General features: G+C 36.7%; 2 protein-coding genes across 6 annotated transcripts in view; one reads left to right on the top strand and one right to left on the bottom strand.

Moving 5' to 3' along the window:
• Positions 1-21,856, top strand: part of LOC126284284 (armadillo repeat-containing protein 2) — a 168,381-nt gene that overhangs the window by 20,961 nt on the left and 125,564 nt on the right. For all 4 annotated transcript variants that reach the window (XR_007551463.1, XM_049983110.1, XM_049983112.1 and 1 more), the window contains exons 2-4: positions 17,766-18,089; positions 18,203-18,432; positions 20,499-20,752. Coding sequence is in view for 3 of the 4 variants with exons in the window: in XM_049983110.1 (XP_049839067.1) it covers positions 17,788-18,089; positions 18,203-18,432; positions 20,499-20,752 (786 nt within the window). In the remaining variant the exon portion in view is untranslated. The remainder of the gene's footprint in view (positions 1-17,765; positions 18,090-18,202; positions 18,433-20,498; positions 20,753-21,856) is intronic.
• Positions 3,627-20,586, bottom strand: LOC126284285 (uncharacterized). 2 transcript variants are annotated; one of them, XM_049983113.1, is made up of 2 exons: positions 20,502-20,563; positions 3,627-5,190 (listed from the first exon to the last, which is right to left on the bottom strand). In XM_049983113.1, the coding sequence occupies exon 2, from the start codon at positions 4,861-4,863 to the stop codon at positions 4,450-4,452; it is 414 nt and encodes a 137-aa protein (XP_049839070.1). In that variant the 5' UTR covers positions 4,864-5,190; positions 20,502-20,563; the 3' UTR covers positions 3,627-4,449. The 2 variants fall into 2 exon arrangements, 1 of the variants encoding a protein (XP_049839070.1); XR_007551464.1 differs by lacking the exon at positions 3,627-5,190 and adding an exon at positions 12,691-12,837 and having other exon boundaries at positions 20,502-20,586.

The following is a 21,856-nucleotide window of genomic DNA, read 5'->3' as shown; positions in this document are numbered from 1 at the left end:
GCAAGGCACTACATGTCTCCAGAAGACCTGATACTGAGTGAGAAGAACAAGAAGAAGAGACCAGGAGGGTAGCCTTTCTACCATACGCAGGACCTATATTTGCTAAGATCAGCAGAATACTGAAAAATCACCATTATCAAGAGTGTGTTTTGCCCTCAAAACAAGATCAGGGCACTTCTTGTAACGGTTAAGGATGATCTGGGATTGAGAAACCCTGGTATCTACCATATACCACGTGATTTTGGTATGTCTTACATTGGCCAGACCACCAGGACTGTGTACATAAGATGTAAAGAGCACCAAAGGCATACCAGGCTATGACAAGCCACTAAATTGGCAATAGACCTTGAGCCCACCATGAATTATGATAAAACCAGGATCCTATCACAGACCCCAAATTTTGGGATAGCGTCATCACTGAATCAATCGGAATCAAGATGACAAAGAACTTGATAAACCAGGAAGCTGGATACCAATTCAGCACAGCGTGGAATGCGACTTTGGACCTATTACAAAAACAACGGAAGAAAACGCAAGACCAGGAGAATGACAGGGGCATTGGAGAAAGTCGGAATGGTCACCAACAGCAAACACAGCTTGTCACCAGTGCAAGGAACATGCCTGGCGGACGTGGACCTAGTGGGGAACGCCATGAAATGGCTGTCACCATGGAAAACAGCAGAATTGGAGGCAGATGGAAGACGGAACACCAGGCGACCAACCGATACGATCGCACTGGAGAAAGTCGGAATGGTCACCAACAGCAAACGGAGCCTGTCGATAGTGCTAGGAATGCGCCTGGTGGGTGTGGACCTAGTAGGATACACCATGAAATGGCCACCACTGGGGAAAACAACGGAAGCGGGTACGGATGGAAGATAGAACATTTGGCGACCAACTGACACAGTCGCAGTGGGAGCAGATGGCATAGGGAATGCCAGATACTGTTTAGATATAAATACGGGATATGGTCAGCCTGTCGTTCGGTCACAGGAAGCACCTGATGAAGACTCCGAGGTACGACATCAAAATATTGTGTTAGAAAAACGCAGATCACCGGAAGTACACCCGATTCAACAAGATGTCACAAAATCACCAGCAAAGTCCAAGAAATTACATTACAAGAATATGTTGACTAGGACAAACTAATGAAAAAATATTAGTCCTAAGCTTATGATGTGGGGACCGACCCAAGAATTGGAACTAAACCTGGTACACACCAGCAAAAAATGTTTATTAATAAGTTCAATCACATGTAAAGAGTAATTATAGGAAGCATCTAGCCTCAATCAATCCTTACATGCTCTCCTTGAGTACACACACACAGTTGCGATGACTATGACAAAGTTACGTATGGGTTTGCTCACAACCCTAGTTCCAATGAGATACACTATTCCAGTACTCAGGATAAATGCAGGTAATCAGAGTCATAAATAGCTGTGAATGATGACATAATTGAGTAGCTTGAGGACCAACATCAGTGAGTGAAATCAGAAATCTATACATCTTGTTATAGTGTCTGTACTCATAAATGTTTTCCACACTGTTTGGTAATTGTTCATACAAGGTTACCTACATAAATAGAGGTCTAGAAGATTCATTTGCAACTGATAAGAAAAATACATACTGATTTAAAGTTATATAATCTATTGGGAAGTTATTCCCCATACCTGAAAAAACATACATTATGTGGAATAACAATGCCCATGCCAGTGACAATTTTTCTAAACACATAGTTCCATGAATTCTTCATATAGGATAATTTCTGGGCTAACAATTTACATATCTCAATCACAACACACATTCCAGTTAACAGATGCTCAAGTACCTTACCCAGCACCCACAATCTCTTGCAAAATGACTGGTCCAGCAGGGTACAGCAGTGCGGGAGTGGATCCACCCACATCTTTCAGTTTTCTCCCTAGATTTCTCATCACACGCTCTGACAGATAGGTTACTTCCTGTCTAGCATTCACGTCAAACCCTGCAACATTGTTTTAAGTATTAAGTATGCTGTTCAGTACCTCTCTCACATCACATGGCATATGCTCTGTTTATTTGTATTGGGAAAAAAAGACAAGTATTCAGGAATTACGTAAAACTGTATTAAAAGGTGTTCACATATGAAACTTTCTCAGATATAACATGTCCTAAAAATTTAACTTCTCCACACCAAATTTACACTTAGCTATTTTCAAAGTCATACCTCCTAATTCCAATTTTGAAAACACATCTCTTAACAAATCTAAATGTTGTTGCCAAGTCTTTTCAGTGACCAAACTGTCATCAATATATACAATTAATTTTGAACTCACTTCACTTCCCAAGACAAAATTCAGAGCTCTTATGAATTCAGCTACCAGTACATTTAACCCAAAAGGCACCACACAGTACTGAAAACACTTACCTCCATACAAAACTGCAGCATACTTCATAGAATTAATTTCAAATGGGATCTGGTGAAATTCAGAGGTCAAGTCCAAACTACTCTTGTATTTTACATAATCAAATTTGTGTAACAGCTCGACCATGTTCTCAGGATGATCATTCTGTCTAATAAGAAACTTACTAAGATGTCTAGGGTCCAAAACAATTCTCACTCCACAATTTCTCTTACTTGCCACAACTAAAGGATTATTGTAAGCACTCCTACTTCTCTCAATTACCCCTTACATTTTCATTTTCTGAATTTATTTCTCAATAACTTTCCTTTTTGAAAATGGTTTATTATATGGATTGAGAAAGAAAGGTTGAAGATCCCTAAGATACAGCATGCACTGACAGCCTTTCACTTTCCCTGTCTTTCAGTACACTTATTTCTAAACTCCAATGACAAATTTCTAAGTTGTTCCTTTTGTTGGTCACTAAGAGTTGTAGCTTCCCTCACTTTAGAATCTACTCCACATTCAAAATCCTAATCCTCAGTCTCATCAAAATTTATATTGTCATCAAACACCTGGTGAGTATGTGTGCATTGAACCAGAGAGCTAGAAATGATGGAGGAGCTTCGTCGAACAGGAACCCTCAGTGGCTCACAACACCACAACAGGCCACAACAGTCCACCTACTCCACCACCACCACACACCGAACCTAGGGTTATTGTGTGGTTCGGCCCCCAGTGGAACCCCCCCCCCCCCCTTCTCTTTGGAACATCTCATGCCAGATGAGTGTAAATCCAAATGATTGCGTGGTAGAGTAATTATGGTGTGAGAATACGTGGAGACAGTGTTTGCACAGCAATCACTGACATAGTGTGGAATAGGGAGAACCAACCCGCATTCGATGAGCAGATGGAAAACCGTCTTAAAAACCATCCACAGGCTGGCCGGCACACTGGACCTCGACACTAATCCACCAGATGGATTCATGCCAGCGACCGGCACGCCTTCCCGCTCGGGAAGCCAGCGTTTTAGATTGCGCGGCTAGCCAGGTGGGCTAAACACTTGGTACTCGCCTTGGTTCACAATGTTTTTCAGATAGTTACAACTTTTCCTACAGTTTAGAGAAACAGAAATTAGTTTTCACATTAGTATTATTTTTAGGTTCTTTAGCATTCCATCCAAAACAAGCCTCAACCTTCACTATCCAATCCATATTGAGAATTATATTTTCTTCCAGACTAGGGATCACTAAGCATCCATGTTCAAAGATTCTGTCTTCTGTACTAAAAATTAAAAGTACCTGTTCCAATTTGCATTGCTTATGGTTGCTCCTCTTATCTTTATACCTACAACGGGTATTTCCACAAAATTCTTACTCTACTTGATCTTGTCCCTAAATTGTTGAGATATATCACAAATTGGGCTACCTACAGCAATCAAACAGTTACCTTCCCACTGATCTATCTTAGTTTTAATGTAAGGACACCCAAAATCTGAATCATCTCTATTTCCGTACACTTCATGCAAAAGATCACTTTTAGTTTCATCAAATGCTACATCCATACTGTCTTCACAGGTTTTTATCAACTTTACTGGTTACATAGCATTACTGTGGTTACTCGGGTTGTCAGGTAAAGATTGAACACAATGAATAGATTCCATGGCACAACTAACATCACTTGTTACAGAAGGAACACAAAACACATTACTGTCAAAATTCAACTTCCTGCTTAGATTTTATATGACTTTATTCCACCAATTTGGATACAAATTCTAACTAACCATAGTTAACTCATTCCAGAAAGCACATTTATATATCTTAACGATCAGGTCCCAAACAACCTCCAAAAAGTTTTCTCCTTTATTCTCTACATTCACAGATAACTCACCTTTATTTTTTGGATCATTACTCTGCATGACATTAATGAAAAACTGTTTTAACTGGTCTGGTATTCCATGACTCCCACTTACAACATTACATATATTGCTTACCTTACCTCTATTGTCAACATTATTCACAAATAACTCTGAAACTCCATTATGCTTAAACTCTACAAATACCTGATACTAATCATCATCATATTCCTCCAAAATTACTTCATCAACAATATCACTAAAAATACAAGTCTCATCTCCATCAAGGTCACTTACTTCACTTACATTCATTTGCAATAAGCCATCAATCTGAGACTTACCAACCTCAGATAGTTCACAGCTCTCATTCACATCTACATCAAAAATATCACATAGTCCAAATCCAATACAGTCATCACATGATTTACAAATGTCAATAACACTGTTTTCTGAACAAGAGAAGAAATTATTAGTATATAGTATATCAAAATTCTCACTACTCTCACATTCTGGTTTGTGATTAGCATCTACATCACCATAATTGAACATAGTATCCCAAAACCTTTGATGAAAACATAACTGAGAAATCTGATATTCCTTCTGTCCAGTTTCAGATACGTGTGCCATATCATCAGCACTGTTGTTATTGTCTAATTGCAAGTGTAACTTTGGGGTTGTAGTCTTCCCCTTCCATATATCACCATTAAAGTCACAATCCCTGCACAAATCTTGAAAGCTTTGAGAGGAGTCAGATTACAAAAGAAGAACTTTTTACTTATCTTCATTATCTCACTGTTGTTGTCAATGGCTCAAAATCTTGTCAAGGTGTACTTTCTTACAGGTGAAAATTTCGTTTTCTTAGGTTTGTGAGGACAAAATAAAAGAGTTGCCTGTTGCTATGAATATCTTTTTATTTGATCCCATTCTTCTAAATCACACTGTCTTAACAAGGTCCTATATCCAAAAAAAACAATGATTACATTGTTGTTAAGAAGTTTAGCAAAATACGTGCATTTTGATCAGAGGCAGGACCACCACTCCTTACATTCTGTGGTACACACATTAGTCCAAAGAGTTTACAAAATGAAAGATGAATCATCACTAAAATATATCATTATTTCATAAATTAATCCAGAAATGAATTTAATAATTAGCATTAGATCATGCAATTAATAATATGAATTTTAAGTATGCCATAAATTTCATAATTTCAATTATTCTTAAAAGAAGAGTAATTTTAACTGTTAGTACATATCAATTATACAATGTCAATTTCTGTTTTATACGTTTTAGCCTGAAATATAATACATTGTATACAAAATCATATGATTTCTTTTAGTGAAGCAGTTGAGATTATTTTAACCTATACAATAATCAATAGAATACGTGACATCTCTTTAAAAAATGTAATGTTAGAGGAGGATGATTCATTACAATATCCCCCTCACAAAATATGAAAACAGGGTGTTTAAAATATTTTGTGACAGACTAGTTTTCCAAATGAAACAATGTAAATTACTAGAGTTTATAATCTTTAAGCTAAGATCTATACAGCTAACCTTCTAAATTTTCAAAATAGAGAGAAAAAAATTCAGAGCATAAGTGTACAATGAGTGAGATGACTCAAAAAACTCACAACAGTGGGTACAGACCAGATGTATCTACACACTGTAAAACTTTAACACATGCAGAATGAAAACTGTATTTTTACAAAAATAGTGTGCAGTTCTTTTGGAGGGGCCCTTGTATTGCAGAATAAAACTATATAGAGTATCATAGATATTACTCAATCAATTGATAGGACTAAACTTTAAAAATTACATCAGCTCACATACTAAATTCCAAACAGCAAAATACAGTTATACAGTCTTATGAATCAACAGATATATTTCAACGCAGTCAATGGATAAATAAAACTCCAGAAACTATACCATGTTACATATCACATTCATGGCAATGGAAAAAAGAACAAACAAACAAAAATTACATACTTATGGATCATGTCTATCAATGATTTAGATTTCTCTTTGGCTTTCACCAACACAAGATTTCTTACTTCCAACTTAGAAAATATACCTTTCTCATCACAATTCTGCTTTCTCCTATCCCCCTGTTGTTTCATCATCTCCCTCAGTCAAAAGATAAAATATAACTTTAAAACTGCATGATCTTACATACTATATTCATGGAAAACAAAACACAATTATACAGTCCTTAAAATATACAGACATAGTGAATATTTTCTTGTATACTAGGTGTCATTATGCATCCATGTTCAAATACCTTGTCCTCTATTCTAAATTTTAACAATACTTGGCATCCTACATACTAGTTTTGCTTACCAGTAGCTCCTCTTACCTTAACACCTACTATGGGCATTTCTACAAAATTCTTTCTATACTGGATTTTGTTTCTAAATTGTTCAGTCATGTCACAAATTGGACTACCTATATCAGTCAAACAGTTCCCTTCCCACTGATATACCTTAATCTTAATGTAAGAACATCCAAAATCTGAATCATCATCTCTGCTATTAGACACTTAATGTAAAAGATTACTTTCAGTTTTATCAAATGCTACATCTATGCTCTCCCCCCCCCCCCCCCCCTCCCCCATGAACCATGGACCTTGCCATTGGTGGGGAGGCTTACGTGCCTCAACAATACAGATAGCCGTACCGTAGCTGCAACCACAATGGAGGGGTATCTGTTGAGAGGCCAGACAAACGTATGGTTCCTGAAGAGGGGCAGCAGCCTTTTCAGTAGTTGCAGGGGCAACAGTCTGGATGATTGACTGATCTGGCCTTGTAACACTAACCAAAACGGCCTTGCTGTGCTGGTACTGTGAACGGCTGAAATCAAGGGGAAACTACGGCCCTAATTTTTCCTGAGGGCATGAAGCTTTACTGTATGGTTAAATGATGATGGCGTCCTCTTGGGTAAAATATTCCGGAGGTAAAATAGTCCCCCATTCGGATCTCCAGGCGGGGACTATTCAAGAGGATGTTGTTATCAGGAAAAAGAAAACTGGCGTTCTACTAATCGGACCGTAGAATGTCAGATACCTTAATCGGGCAGGTAGATTAGAAAATTTAAAAAGGGAAATGGATAGGTTAAAGTTAGATATAGTGGGAATTAGTGAAGTTCGGTGGCAGGAGGAACAAGACTTCTGGTCAGGTGACTACATGGTTATAAACACAAAATCAAATAGGGGCAATGCAGGAGTATGTTTAATAATGAATAGGAAAATAGGAATGCTGATAAGCAACTACAAACAGCATAGTGAACGCATTATTGTGGCTAAGATAGATGCAAATCGCAAGCCTACTACAGTAGTACAAGTTTATATGCCAACTAGCTCTGGAGATGATGAAGAAAATGAAGAAATGTAGGATGAAATAAAGGAAATTATTCAGATAGTGAAGGGTGACGAAAACTTAATAGTCATGGGTGACTGGAATTCGGTAGTAGGAAAAGAAAGGGAAGGAAAAGTAGTAGGTAAATATGGATTGGGGCTAAGAAATGAAAGAGGAAGCCGCCTGGTAGAATTTTGCACAGAGCACAACTTAATCATAGCTAAGAAGAAGGCTGTATACATGGAAGAAGCCTGGAGATACTGACAGCTTTCAGATACATTATATGATGGTAAGACAGAGATTTAGGAACCAGGTTTTAAATTGTAAGACATTTCCAGGGGCAGATGTGCACTCTGACCACAATCTATTGGTTATGACCTGTAAATTAAAACTGCAAAAAGGTGGGAATTTAAGGACATGGGACCTGGATAAACTGACTAAACCAGAGGTTATACAGAGTTTCAGGGAGAGCATAAGGGAACAATTGACAGGAATGGGGGAAAGAAATACAGTAGAAGATGAATGGGTAGCTCTGAGGGACGAAGTAGTGAAGGCAACAGAGGATCAAGTAGGTAGGAAGATGAGGTCTAGTAGAAATCCTTGGGTAACAGAAGATATATTGAATTTAATTGATGAAAGGAGAAAATATAAAAATGCAGTAAATGAAGCAGGCAAAAAGGAATTCAAATGTCTCAAAAATGAGTGTGACAAGAAGTGCAAAATGGCTAAGCAGGGATGGCTAGAGGACAAATGTAAGGACGTAGAGGCTTATCTCACTAGGGGTAAGATAGATACTGCCTACAGGAAAATTAGAGAGACCTTTGGAGATAAGAGAACCACTTGCATGAACATCAAGAGCTCAAATGGAAACCCAGTTCTAAGCAAAGAAGGGAAAGCAGAAAGGTGGAAGTAGCATATAGAGGGTGTGTACAAGGGCGATGTACTTGAGGACAATATTATAGAAATGGAAGAGGATGTAGATGGAGATGAAATGGGAGATATGATACTGTGTGAAGAGCTTAACAGAGAACTGAAAGACCTGAATCGAAACAAGGCCCACAGAGTAGACAACATTCCATTAGAACTACTGACGGTCTTGGGAGAGCCAGTCCTGACAAAACTCTACCATCTGGTGAGCAAGATGTATGAAACAGGCGAATTACCCTCAGATTTCAACAAGAATACAATAATTCCAATCCCAAAGAAAGCAGGTGTTGACAGATGTGAAAATTACCGCACTATCAGTTAGTAACTCACATCTGCAAATTACTAACACGAATTCTTTACAGACGAATGGAAAAACTAGTAGAAGCTGACCTCGGGGAAGATCAGTTTGGATTCCGTAGAAATGTTGGAACACATGAGGCAATACTGACCCTACGACTTATCTTAGAAGCTAGATTAAGGAAGAGAAAACCTATGTTTCTAACACTTATAGACTTAGAGAAAGCTTTTGACAGTGTTAACTGGAATACTCTCTTTCAAATTCTGAAGGTGGCAGGGGTAAAATACAGGGAGAGAAAGGCTATTTACAATTTGTAAAGAAACCAGATGGCAGTTATAAGAGTTGAGGGACGTGAAAGGGAAGCAGTGGTTGGGAAGGGAGTGAGGCAGGGTTGTAGTCTCTCCCTGATGTTGTTCAATCTGTATATTGAGCAAGCAGTGAAGGAAACAAAAGAAAAATTCAGAGTAGGTATTAAAATCCATGGAGAAGAAATAAAATGAGGTTCGCCGATGACATTGTAATTCTATCAGAGACAGCAAAGGACTTGGAACAGCAGTTGAATGGAATGGATAGTGTCTTGAAAGGAGGGTATAAGATGAACATCAACAAAAGCAAAACGAGGGTAATGGAATGTAGTCTAATTAAGTCGGGTGATGCTGAGGGAATTAGATTAGGAAATGACACACTTAAACTAGTAAAGGAAGTTTGCTATTTGGCGAGCAAAATAACTGATGATGGTCAAAGTAGATAGGATATAAAATGTGCACTGGCAATGGCAAGGAAGGCATTTCTGAAGAAGAGAAATTTGTTAACATCGAGTATAGATTTAAGTGTCAGGAAGTCATTTCTGAAAGTATTTGTATGGAGTGTAGCCATGTATGGAAGTGAAACATGGAGGATAAATAGTTTGGACAAGAAAAGAATAGAAGCTTTTGAAATGTGGTACTATAGAGGAATGCTAAAGATTAGATGGGTAGACCACATAACTAATGAGGAAGTATTAAATAGGATTGGGGAGGAGAGAAGTTTGTGGCAAAACTTGACTAGAAGAAGGGATCGGTTGGTAGAACATGTTCTGAGGCATCAGGGGATCACCAACTTTTTTGGAGGGCAGCATGGAGGGTAGAGATCGTAGAGGGAGAGCAAGAGATGAATACACTAAGCAGATTCAGAAGGATGTAGGTTGCGGTAGGTACTGGGAGCTTGCACAGAACAGAGTAGCATGGAGAGCTGCATCAAACCAGTCTCAGGACTGAAGACCACAACAACAACAACAACACATCTATGCTGTTTTTCAATGATTTTAACAACTTTACTGGTATCATAGCATTACTTTGGCTACACATGTTTGCCAGGTAAAGATTAAACACACCGAATGGATTTCATAGCACAATCACCATCACTTATTACAGAAGGAACACAATTTACATTACTGTCAAAACTGCATTTCCTACTTAGAACCTCTTTCAAAGCTAGATAACTCACCTTTACTGTTGGGATCATTACTCTGCATGACATTAATGAAAAGGTGCTTTGACTGGACTGGTATTCCATGACTCCCACTTATGTCATCAAAAACATCACTTACCTTGCTTGTATTTGCAAATAACTCTGAAACTTCATTATTCTTAAACTCCACAAAAGCCTGATACTCATCATCAGCATCATCATATTCTTACAAAACTACTTCATCAATAACATCATTAACAACACAAGTCTCATCACCATCAAAGTCACACACCTCACCTACATTCATTTGCAATAAGCTATCAGTCTCAGACTTACCAACTTCAGTCATTTCAAAGCTCTCATTCACATCTACATAAAAAGTACCACCTAATTCAGATCCAATACAGTCATCATTTGTTTTACATATATCAATAACACTATTTTCTGACCAAGAGAAGAAATCATTAGTAAATACTACATCAAAATTCTCATTACTCTGACATTCTATTTTGTGATTAGTATCTACTTTAGTATCATTAAACTTAGTCTTCCAAAACTTTTGAACAAAACATACATGAGAAATCTGATGTTCCTTGTGTTCAACTTCAGATACCTGTGGTACATTATTAATACTGATATTATTGTCTAAATTTACGTGTAAATTCAGGGTCCTGTGCTTGTTGTATTTTATTGCCCCAAAATTTTGGACGTTCATTGAGGCAGACCACCATTTCCAGAATAGTTGCCTCTGTGACTGTTTCTCCTATTATATTGCCCATGGGTATCCCCGTTATTCCTGTTCTGCTGAGGTTCAAAATTTTTCTCTCTATTACCATCTTGACCCTGATTAAAGTTACCACCATCTCCGTTTCTGTAGTTGTTACCAATTTAATCTCTATCATTATGATCATTATGGTACATGTTTTTTTCTACTGCCCTATGCAGCCAGTCTACATATCGTAAATATTGTTCTAGACAATCGTCAGGTCCGTGTACTAAATCCCACTGCAACCTTTCTGTTAATCTCCTTGTGAGTGCATCAATCAAAGTCATTTCATCAAATGATCTGTTAAGTTGTGCTAATTTCTTAAGTTGATTCTTACAAAACTCTTTCAGTGTACCTACCATTCATATGCCTATAATTTGGACTATTCAGAAATTCACTTTTAGTTCTCCCTTGTTCAGCATCTGACCAAAATTTATTTAAAAAGCTTTTATCTAAACATTTGTATGTTTCCCACTGACTTAAATTTAGATGTATCCACAACAGAGCTTCACCTTCAATACATCTTTTAACAAATTTAATTTTTTGTTCATCTCTCATGCCTGACACAAAACTATCTCTACAGTGGTGTAGAAAATCCGCTGGATGTAGATTGTCTGAGGGGAAACTTTTGATTGGAATGTTGGACCACACAGTAGCATTGTTTGAATAAAGATTTTTGTGAATACATTTTTTTCTGAACTACAGAAATTCCTTGATCTAAAACATTTACATTAGTTGGCATACTGTTTCCAACATATAAATTTTTTTGTTCTAAACTACTAAAGGTCTGTTCCATTCTTTCTGCTATGGCTTTCTGCTCAACTCTAATGTCATCAACATTCATCGCTTGTTGTTCAGATTAGGCCATGAACTCATTTTCCAAATCAATAAATTTATTTTCTACTACACGAACTTTTTCATTCACACGTTTTAATACCTCTGACAATCCATTTTTTAGTTCCGAAACCTTGTTACTAAGTTCGTCTATTTGTTATTGTACCCTGTCCATTTTATCTTTGTTTTCAGACTGTTCTGTTTTTATTTCTGTTAACTGATCATTAACGGCACTAAATTTGCTGCTGTATTGTTATCTGTATTTATTTCTATTAACTGATCATTAACTGCATCCAATTTTGCCAAAATCAACTTCATAATATCGGTTTTCACTGTTTCTTTGGTTTATACACTTTCACTTGGTTCAGACATGTCTAGGCTGCATCCTACAGCTTTCACTTCATCGCCACTACCCTCATCTCTTATTCATTTTGCTAGCAATCCCATGAGTCCACTAAGAAAGACTGATTTCACAAATGGTTTGTACTTCTCTTTTCATTGTAGTTGTCAACTCCCATGTCAATTCATCTGGTCCATCATATGAAAGTCTCATCACTGTTGATACAACTTTGTTGGGCAGTCCTCTTCCCTGTATATAAAAGTTGGAAATAAATCACTGTTTTTTTCTTCTTCTGCAACAGACAAACTTCATTATCAGTCAACAGATCCTGGACGACGCCACAACTTGTAATCTGACCCTCCCACACATCACCATTAAAGTCACAATCACTACACAGATCTTGAAAACTTCAAGAGGAGTCAGATTACAAAAGAAGAACTTTTTACTTATCTTCATTATCTCATTGTTGTTGTCGATGGCTCAAAGTCTTGTCAAGGAGTACTTTCTTGCAGCTAAAAAATTTCGATTGCTTAGGTTCGTGATGACAAAATAACTGTTGAAGAGTTGCCTGTTGCGATGAATATCTTTTTATTTGATCTCATTCTTCTAAATCACACTGACTTAACAAGGTCCTATAAAAAAAAAAAATAAATAAAAAAAAAAAAAAACCAGTGATTACATTGTTGTTGACAAGTGTAGCAAAATACGTGCATTTCGATCAGAGACATGACCACAACTCCTTACATTCTGCAGTACTCAAGTTAGTCCAAAGAGTTTACAAAATGAAAGATGAATGATCGCTAAAATATATCATTATTTCATAAATTAATCCAGAAATGTATTTAATAATTAGCATCAGATTGTGCAATTAATAATATGAGTTAAGTATACCAGAAATTTCATAATTTCAATTATTTTTAAAAGAAGAGTAATTTTAACTGTCAGTGCATATCGATTGTAACACATTAATTTCTTTTTTACACATTTTAGCCTGAAATATAGTACATCATATACAAAATCATATGAATTCTTTTAGTGAAACAGCTGAGATAATTTTAACATATGCAACAATCGATAGAGTACATGGTATCAGTTGTGTCTATAAAAAAAAAGGTAATGTTACGGGGGGATGATTCATTACAGGGTCTTATGCTTGTTGTGTTTCCTCGCCCCAGAACTGTGGATCTTCATTGAGGTGAACTGCTGTTTCCTGACCAGTTACTTCTATGATTGTTTCCTGTATTAAGATGCCCATGGTTATGCCCATTATTCCTATCCTCATTATGCTCAAAATTTCTCTCTCTATTGACAGTTTGATCATGACCGACGTGACCATTACTTCTGTTTCTGTAATTACTCTGATTTTGATTTCTGTCATTCCAAATACTATGGTACATACTTCTTTCTATGGCCCCATCTAGCCTGTCAACATATTGTAAAAATTGTTCGAGACAATTGTCAGGTTGATGTACTAAATCTCACTGCAACCTTTCTGGTAATCTCCTTTTAAGTGCATCAGTCAAGGTCATTTCATCAATTAGTTTGTCAAGATGTGTAAGTTGGTTCTTACAAAAGTCTTTCAAAGTACCATCCCAGTTCCTTTAATTAGGATCATTCAAAAATGTACTTTTGATTCTCCCCTGTTCAGCTTCCAGCTAAAATTTATTTAAAAAACTTTTCTTGAAACTTTGATATGTTCCTCACTGACTTAAAGTTAAATTTACCCATGATAGAGCTTCGTCTTCAAGACATCTTTTAACAAATTTAATATTTTGATTGTCATTCATGTCTGATGCAAAACTGTTGGAAAACTTTTGATAGGAGTGATGGACCATGCAATACCATTGTTTACACACAGATTTTTGTGAATGCAAGTTTCCTAAACTGCTGAAATTTTTTGATCTAAACACTTACATCAGTTTGCATATTTTATTCAACATTTAAAATTTTTTGGTTTAATCTGACGGTATTTTGTTCCATTTTTTCTGCTATTTCCTTCTGTCCAACTCTGATGTCATCAACATTCTTCGATTGTTCCGCTAACTTAACTACTGGCTCATTTTCCAAAACAATGAATTTATTTTCTAAAACATCAACTTTTTCATTCACACTTTTTAACCCCTCTGACAACCCTTTTTTTAAAAAACTTGATTACTGAGTCAACCTATCTGACCTTGAACTTTGTCTATTTTACTATTTGTTTCTATTCTCATTTCAGTTAAACGGTCAATTACTGCACTACATTTGCTATTGTTATCTGTCTTCATTTGCTCTAGTTTTGCCAAAATTAACTACAAAATCTCAGTCTTTACTGTTTCTTTACTGACTATGATTTCATGTGGCTCAGACATCTCCTGGCTGTATCTTACAGCTTTCACTTCTACCTCACTCCTACACTCATTCCTGTTCATTTTGTTAACAAGCACATAAGTCCTTAAACAAATTAACTTCACAAATAGTTTGTATTTATCTTTCCTTTCTGATGCCCCAGGTTGTAATTTTAAAGTCTTCTTTCATTTGATCCAGTCCATCATTGTTGGTAGTACATTGTCACTGTCGATATGATTTGCTTTGTTGGGCAGCCCTTGGTCTTCTTTCTTTGTGTCATTTGAAATTCATAAATTTTAAATGCAATAAGGCACTTTCCTTTCTGCTACAGAAAAAACTTCATTGTTGCGCAATTGATCCTGGGCGAAGCCACTGCTTGTAATCCACCCCTCCCCCCTTTGTTGTTGCTACTGCCATTGATGGTAAAGTCATTTCAGAAATTTTGAGAGGAGTAATATTTACAATAAACTTTTTTCTTATCTTTTCTGTCATAGTTGGCTCCAGTTATTCATGTCTAGGGGTCTGAATCTTGAAGCTGAAATTTTTACTGTTTAGGTTCTCAAGTTCCAATTGAAGTAAATAAATTTGAAGAACGCCTGTGCAGATTTTTTAAATGTTTATTTGCGTCACATTGTACTATATCACACTGTCTTTTGAATTTTCATAAGAGCAAATCCGTAATTACATTGTTCTTCCAAAATACAAAAACATGTCCGATCACATCAAAGGCATGCCCACTACTACCTCCTCACTCAGCTGTAATAGCAGTATTCCAAAGGGTCCACAAACTTCCCTGACAACTGAACTTCTATTAATTTATAAATGAATCTAGAAATTTTAAGTACAGATTGTAACAACAAAAATAAAGTAATTCATTTTCTTACTTTTTAGCTTGAAATACAACATGTTATGTTCATAATTATATGAAATTCATCAGATAAACTGTTGAGATAATACTGACCTGTCCAAAATTTGAAAATTAGTTCTGGCATTGACTACTTGTGATGAGTAAAAGCAATCCTAGAGGAGGGTGGCCGTTTACAGTCTCCAGAATTTATTTAAAATTCTCCTAATTTCTGTCACTGTGTCTGATGAGTCATTCTAACTATGTACACTCTTTTTGTTATGAATCTATGATCACTTGCTATCAGAAAGTGATTTAGGACCATTTAATACTGTACATTACCTGAATTATAATTTGCCTCACTGCTATTGTATGGGCTCCTTTTATTTTGGTAGCATTTCTAGTACAGAGCCAGCTGTGAAGTCACTTTTGAATGATTATTCCAGGTGATTCAATTAGCAAGAACAGATTGCAATTGTTTAACACAGGCAAACTATAAAAGATAGAAACGCATTGCACATGTCACTTGACAAAGAAAGGATCAAAATTTGTCACATCTGCGCTGTTATTCATTTGTAGCAACATGGTGACTATACTACAAGAGAAATCATTCTGTGTGGTGGAATTTGTGCACAGTCAATTCATTGTTCAAGTGCAGCATACAATCCACTCCCGATTCAGCAAGAAACCACCTCTGCACAAGCAGACTTATGACTGGCATACAGAATTCTTAGAAGTTGATTGCATATGTAAAGGGAAGAGCACTCATCAGCCATGCACGCATGATGAAAATGTTGAGCATATCCAAGATGTGTTCACACATAGCTCTTGAAAATCCACAAGACAGGTAGACCAAGAACTTCATGATCCTCAAACAACAGTGTGGCATATTCTGAAATAAGGCCTGTGCATGAAGCCTTACAAATTTCAGTTACTGCACCAGTTGTGTCCCAGTGACTGTGATTGATAGAATGAATTTGCTGTGTTCATTGCCTTTGACCTCCCAGGTCACCAGACTTCACACCATACAATTTTTCTGTGGGGGGGGGGGGGGGGGGGGGGGGGGGTGCACAAAACACAGAGTCTTTGTACCACCTATAGCAGCTACTCTTTAAAAGGTGAGAAATTGAATTGTTTAAGTTATCAGTTCAATAAACAGGAACCTATTGATTTGTATGTGGAATGATATCTCTCAAGCATTGCATGGTGCTTATGTTGTTTGTTGTGATGTAGTGCCTGTGCAAAACGTAAAACTTTGAGCCTTACTCTAACCAGTGAAATCCGGATTGTGTTTCTATCTCTCATAGTTTGTCTGTAATAAACAATTGAAATCTGTTGTTGCTTTTGGAATCACCCTGAATAGTTCACCAATCAAACTGGACACTCTTGGGTTTCAGCCCAAGCATACATCAAATCATGAAATCATCCAGGCTGGCTGTACATCACCATTCGGTGTTTTTCTTGAACAACAGTTCAGTTCCTTAACTGACATCTCACGAACTTGCATGTATCATTCAGGTCTCCAGACCCATGATATACTAGCCTACAAAAAATTTAGCAAGACATATGAACAGTTCTAAGGAACTAAACCTGGCCGACCTATGATGCCAGCAGTCTTGGCTAGGTTGCATTGCTTCTAAATCTCAGACCTTGAGATCAAAACAGTAAATTCATATGCCAATCACAAGTCAGCATACCCCTCATGTCTACAGTCAGTACTGTTCCCTAACAGTCCAGATGTGACAAGTGTGATGCTTTTAGTTCGGAGTGTAACAGACTTTGTCTTGCCATGCTATTTGCATTGGGGATTGGTTAGCAGTTCACCCAAACTTGTCTCCATAAAATGATCCAGGAAACTTATTATTCTATGGATACCAAAGGAGTGGTCCGCAGCTTGTGGTCGTGTGGTAGCGTTCTCGCTTCCCGCGCCCGGGTTCCCGGTTTCAGTTCCTGGCGGGGTCAGGGATTTTCTCCGCCTCGCGATGACTGGGTGTTGTGTGATGTCTGTAGGATAGTTGGGTTTAGGTAGTTCTAAGTTCTAGGGGACTGATGACCATAGATATTAAGTCCCATAGTGCTCAGAGCCATTTGAACCAAAGCAGCGTGGTGTAAAAGTCTGGATTGGACAGTGGGATCTAGTCTGTCAGATTTCCATGTTTCTCGTTAAGATTCTATTAAGAGCTCTCCCACTAGTTTTTATCACAGTCATATTTTGCAACTGGATTTGATACTATGAAGATGTAATACTAAAATAAAATCCTTTCGTATTTCTGTTTTGAAACATTTTATTTGTGTATTGCAGTGGTTTGATGTAATCAAAAAAATTTAATATGTGTTAGTAAATCTTATGATATATCCTGTATCATATTTAGAAACAATTTTTTGCAGTGTTGAGACTGCCACAGCAACAATGGAGCTGAGCACCCAGTCACCACACCGCATTGTACACGGAATGAACGGTTCACCTAAAATGACTGTCCCTTTTTATGCACCACCACTGCATTGCAAGAAGACAAGTGCAGAAATTATTAATGAAGCACGTGCAGCTGTACTGAAGAATACTGGAGATGTTCTGAATGGTGCTGGTGGCTCAGGAGTGAGTTCTGTGAGACCAATTGACACCAAAAGGCCATTTACACCACGGGAGAGACAACGAACTCTGTATGGTTCCTCTCCATTGAACAGTGCTCAGAGACCACCCAGTTCATTCAGGTGATGATAAAAGTATATTGATATTCTAGTGTGAATTTTGTATTACCCAAAAAATTAAAAATTAATAGAATTTTTAATGTAAAGTAATGTGAGTCTGCTATATATTTTTGCAGTTTAGGTTATCTACAGTTCCAAGAATTGGAACCTGGAAGTAAGATCCCACCAAATGCTCGACGTCTGAATCCTATATCACTCAGTGCAATAGCAACACCTGCAAATGAGATAGAAGATGCAGTACAGCCTCATAAAGTACCTTCTGGGGAAGGACTGAAGCGCATCAAATTACCTTCAATTAACATAAGCCGAAGAAAGCAGTTTAGGAATACTATATCACTTGACAATTGTGAGTTTACATTGCTTATTTTTTATTTCCTTATACAGTGATATAGTAAAGTTAATGTAGGTGTTTGTAGTTTTCATTTAGTACTCACCTCTTAAAGCATTTGCATATGTATAAAGTGACATGACTGTAGAGTGTTATAATTTACTTAAGTTGTCAATGAGATATAAAATAATCACAGAAGACCAGCTACAAATTATTTACTCAGTACTTCAAATGTGAATTAACTGGCTATTGGTTATTAATGTGTTTGATTTTAACATCTGATTCATAATAACAATAAGAAGAAATAGAGGATGAGTATGGAGGTGGGAACAGGAAATTCAGACCATCACTAAAGCAAGAAGAGATACCTTAATGCTAACTATTAATAATGTCATGGTATGAAAGATGCATGGATTACATGCAGAACTAAGGAAATCTTTCAATGCATTGGCAAATATCATGCAGGACTCAAATCTCTAAATGCAGTACAAGCCTTAGAACTAAGTGTACAAACTGCACAGTCAAAAATACATCACTTGGTGCAAGGGTGGCAAACACAAAAGCTCACTTGGGCCAAATAAACAAGATAAAACAAGAATTTAAAATACGGTGTTCGTAAAAATGTTAACTGATTTTGAAAAGTGTAGTAAAAAGCACAAGAACATGGCATCTCTTTTCTGCTACTATCTTCCCTATTTTGGGAGAAAATTTATTTACAGTAATTACTTTAAAACTGAGCCAAGATGAATGTCTGGAATTTTAAATTTTACATGAGATTTATTTTCTTTCATAGCTGGAAATGGCTGCTCACATCAATAAGTACTGCCAAACATGGAAATTATTTCATACACAAATTTTTGAGTATTTTCAGCATTGGAAATCAGATATTTATAGAATTAAGGAACAATTCCAGCTTCATTAAATTTTGTCTTCAAATCTGAACCTCACTGGATCTCAGTTACCTCCATTGACATTTGATTAGTTGCTGGTATTGAGTCTATATTTATTGCATAAACTGAAGAGAACAAAGATAAATTGTTTTCCAAGATTTTAAAATTTGCAAATCTTCATTCAAATTCATTGCTGATGCTCAAGATTCCTTCTATGTATGTTTTTTATGATGTCATATCGCCTGAATTAGATTTGTTCATTTCCAATGAAACAAGTTTACATTTGTTAACTTGATCACAAATGTTGTGATGATCTGATCATTTCCTTTGAGTTTCTGATTGAAATCCTGTAAGAGTTTTGGTAACTTACACATGAAGGATAATCTTGTAACTATATTTTGCTTTATTGCTTCATTAATTAATATTGGACAACTCTTTACTGACCAGCTACAGTCCCATAACTGTTTGAATGGTGCAGTTGGCACCAGTGCAAAACAGCATATCAGTCATGAAGATTTCCAATTTGTACTGATACATGTCAATCAGACACATGGAACCAAAGCAACAAAGTCATGAAAAAAGACTCTACTGACAAAGAAAGTAGTACGCTCTTCTGTTTTTCAGAGCTAGCACTATTGCTCCATGGGCCCAATTGCTGCACATTCTGGTGGGAGGAGTCTGCAAAACACATGAGTGGAATCTCCTTTTGTACTCCCTAGGTCTGTCATATGTCAGTTTCCTACTGAAATATTCACTTCTAGCCAGATTTTGAGCTCCTGTCGACATTTGCCACAATTTTTTTTCCTGTTTTAATCCACACTACCTCCTCCCAGAATATGAAAGCAAAGGTATGTATTTTAGAGCCCATGCTTACTAGGAATTTTTGCTTTGAATGATTGTTCCCAACATACCCAAAATAATGACCATTCCTAGTGGGGCCCTCTGTATATATTTCATATAAAATATATAACTCTTATGCAAACAAAGGGGTTTACAGTTTAATTTGATCAAAAGTTATCTACTGCAATTAAAGTTACATTCCTTGAATACTAATAGTGATCATATTTTGGTTTCACAAGTTCTTTCTGTTGGTATATTGAGTGATATTTTGCCATAACATGAGATTGTAGACTGCAGTTAGAATTAGTTATTTGAAAACATCAGTATCAGTAAATTCTTGTCATTTTCAAACAGTACCTGAGGAGTTAGAAGTAGAAGATTCCTCTGAAGCAGAATCAATCCCCGAGCGGAAAGTACGCAGCAGCCCTGTACAACGTGTAAGACCACCACAGGACCAACAGTCATCTGACTCCCCCGCTGTTGCATCACCATTGCCAAGTAAACGAACTCTGCCAGATGACACTGTGAAAGTTCAAGCTACTGTGGATACTTGGCATGATGTTGGTACCAAGAAACCAAAACGTTCTGATGACGAGATTACTGACAAGGTAAGAATTGTAATTTCAGTCACTAAAGTATATTACTGAACCATAACAAGAACACAATAGGTATGGAAACATAAAATGTTTAGTGATTTCACAAGACTTAATAATTTTCTGTGTGCAATACCTCTATTTGACTGCAGCCATTGCTGGAAAAGAATTAATATGTTTTCTGTTATGCGCTTAAGTTACAACAGAAATAGAAAGAACATAACATTACAAAACACTATTTTAAAAAGCTGCATACTATAATACAATGGAGAAGAAACTGTGTTAACAAAAGTAATGAGATCTGAACAGCCTGACAACAGCATAAAAATACTAGCACTGGACCTGTGTTCCACAGTGTGTAAGGGATGGTTTTTTTGGGAGACAAGAAAAGTAGCCTCAATTAACAATCTCAGGTTTCTTCTTCCAGAATTAGAAAGAAAGTAAGAGAGAGACAAGGCATCAATGCTTGATGAGAGAAGCAATACAATAGTTACTGATACAGATTAAGAGAAACCATCAGACAAGCAAGAATGGAACAAAACCATTTGACTCAATTTTTTGGTGTTCTCTCTTAATAAAGGTTATATTCGATCTGTCCTACCATATGTCAATTATTGCACACTTCTTTGTTTCTTTTTCCAGCTCCTGTGAGATTGTGAAGCATTGCTCATATTTACAGTCCCATGAGTCATTCATTGTTGATGTTTCATAGACATCATTATGAATGAGAACCTTCAGGAATGTGGGACAAGTCAAGGTATACATTGATAAAAAGGAAGGCACAGATTGAAACTAATTCTTTGTGTACTTTATTAACAATAAACTATCACTACACTGCTATTTGTGCTAAGATGGGCTACACTTAACATTGTACAGTCATAATTAAAACCTCCATAAAAAAAAACTACCAGTTCCTGAGTTACATTATATGAATGCTGTTTATTTTGTGCTGATAGTTAAATATTCACACGATGACAATGCTGTGACTAAAGAATGACAATCATCTGGCATTATAGTGTCAGAGACTTGTTTGTAATGAGAATTTCTACATACAAATGTTTGAGCTAACCATTGAAAAGAGTGGCAGACTTTGTATATACAAAGTGATGAACCATTGAA

This window comes from Schistocerca gregaria, chromosome 8, assembly GCF_023897955.1.
Source record: "Schistocerca gregaria isolate iqSchGreg1 chromosome 8, iqSchGreg1.2, whole genome shotgun sequence".
NCBI classification, from domain to species: Eukaryota; Metazoa; Arthropoda; class Insecta; order Orthoptera; family Acrididae; genus Schistocerca; species Schistocerca gregaria.
Note: the sequence above shows the minus strand (reverse complement) of the source record. Positions and strands in the feature narration are given on the sequence as shown.

Bases quoted from the DNA above. Each gene is read 5' to 3' on its own strand.
- LOC126284285 (XM_049983113.1), bottom strand. From the start codon at position 4,863: ATGGCACACGTATCTGAAACTGGACAGAAGGAATATCAGATTTCTCAG.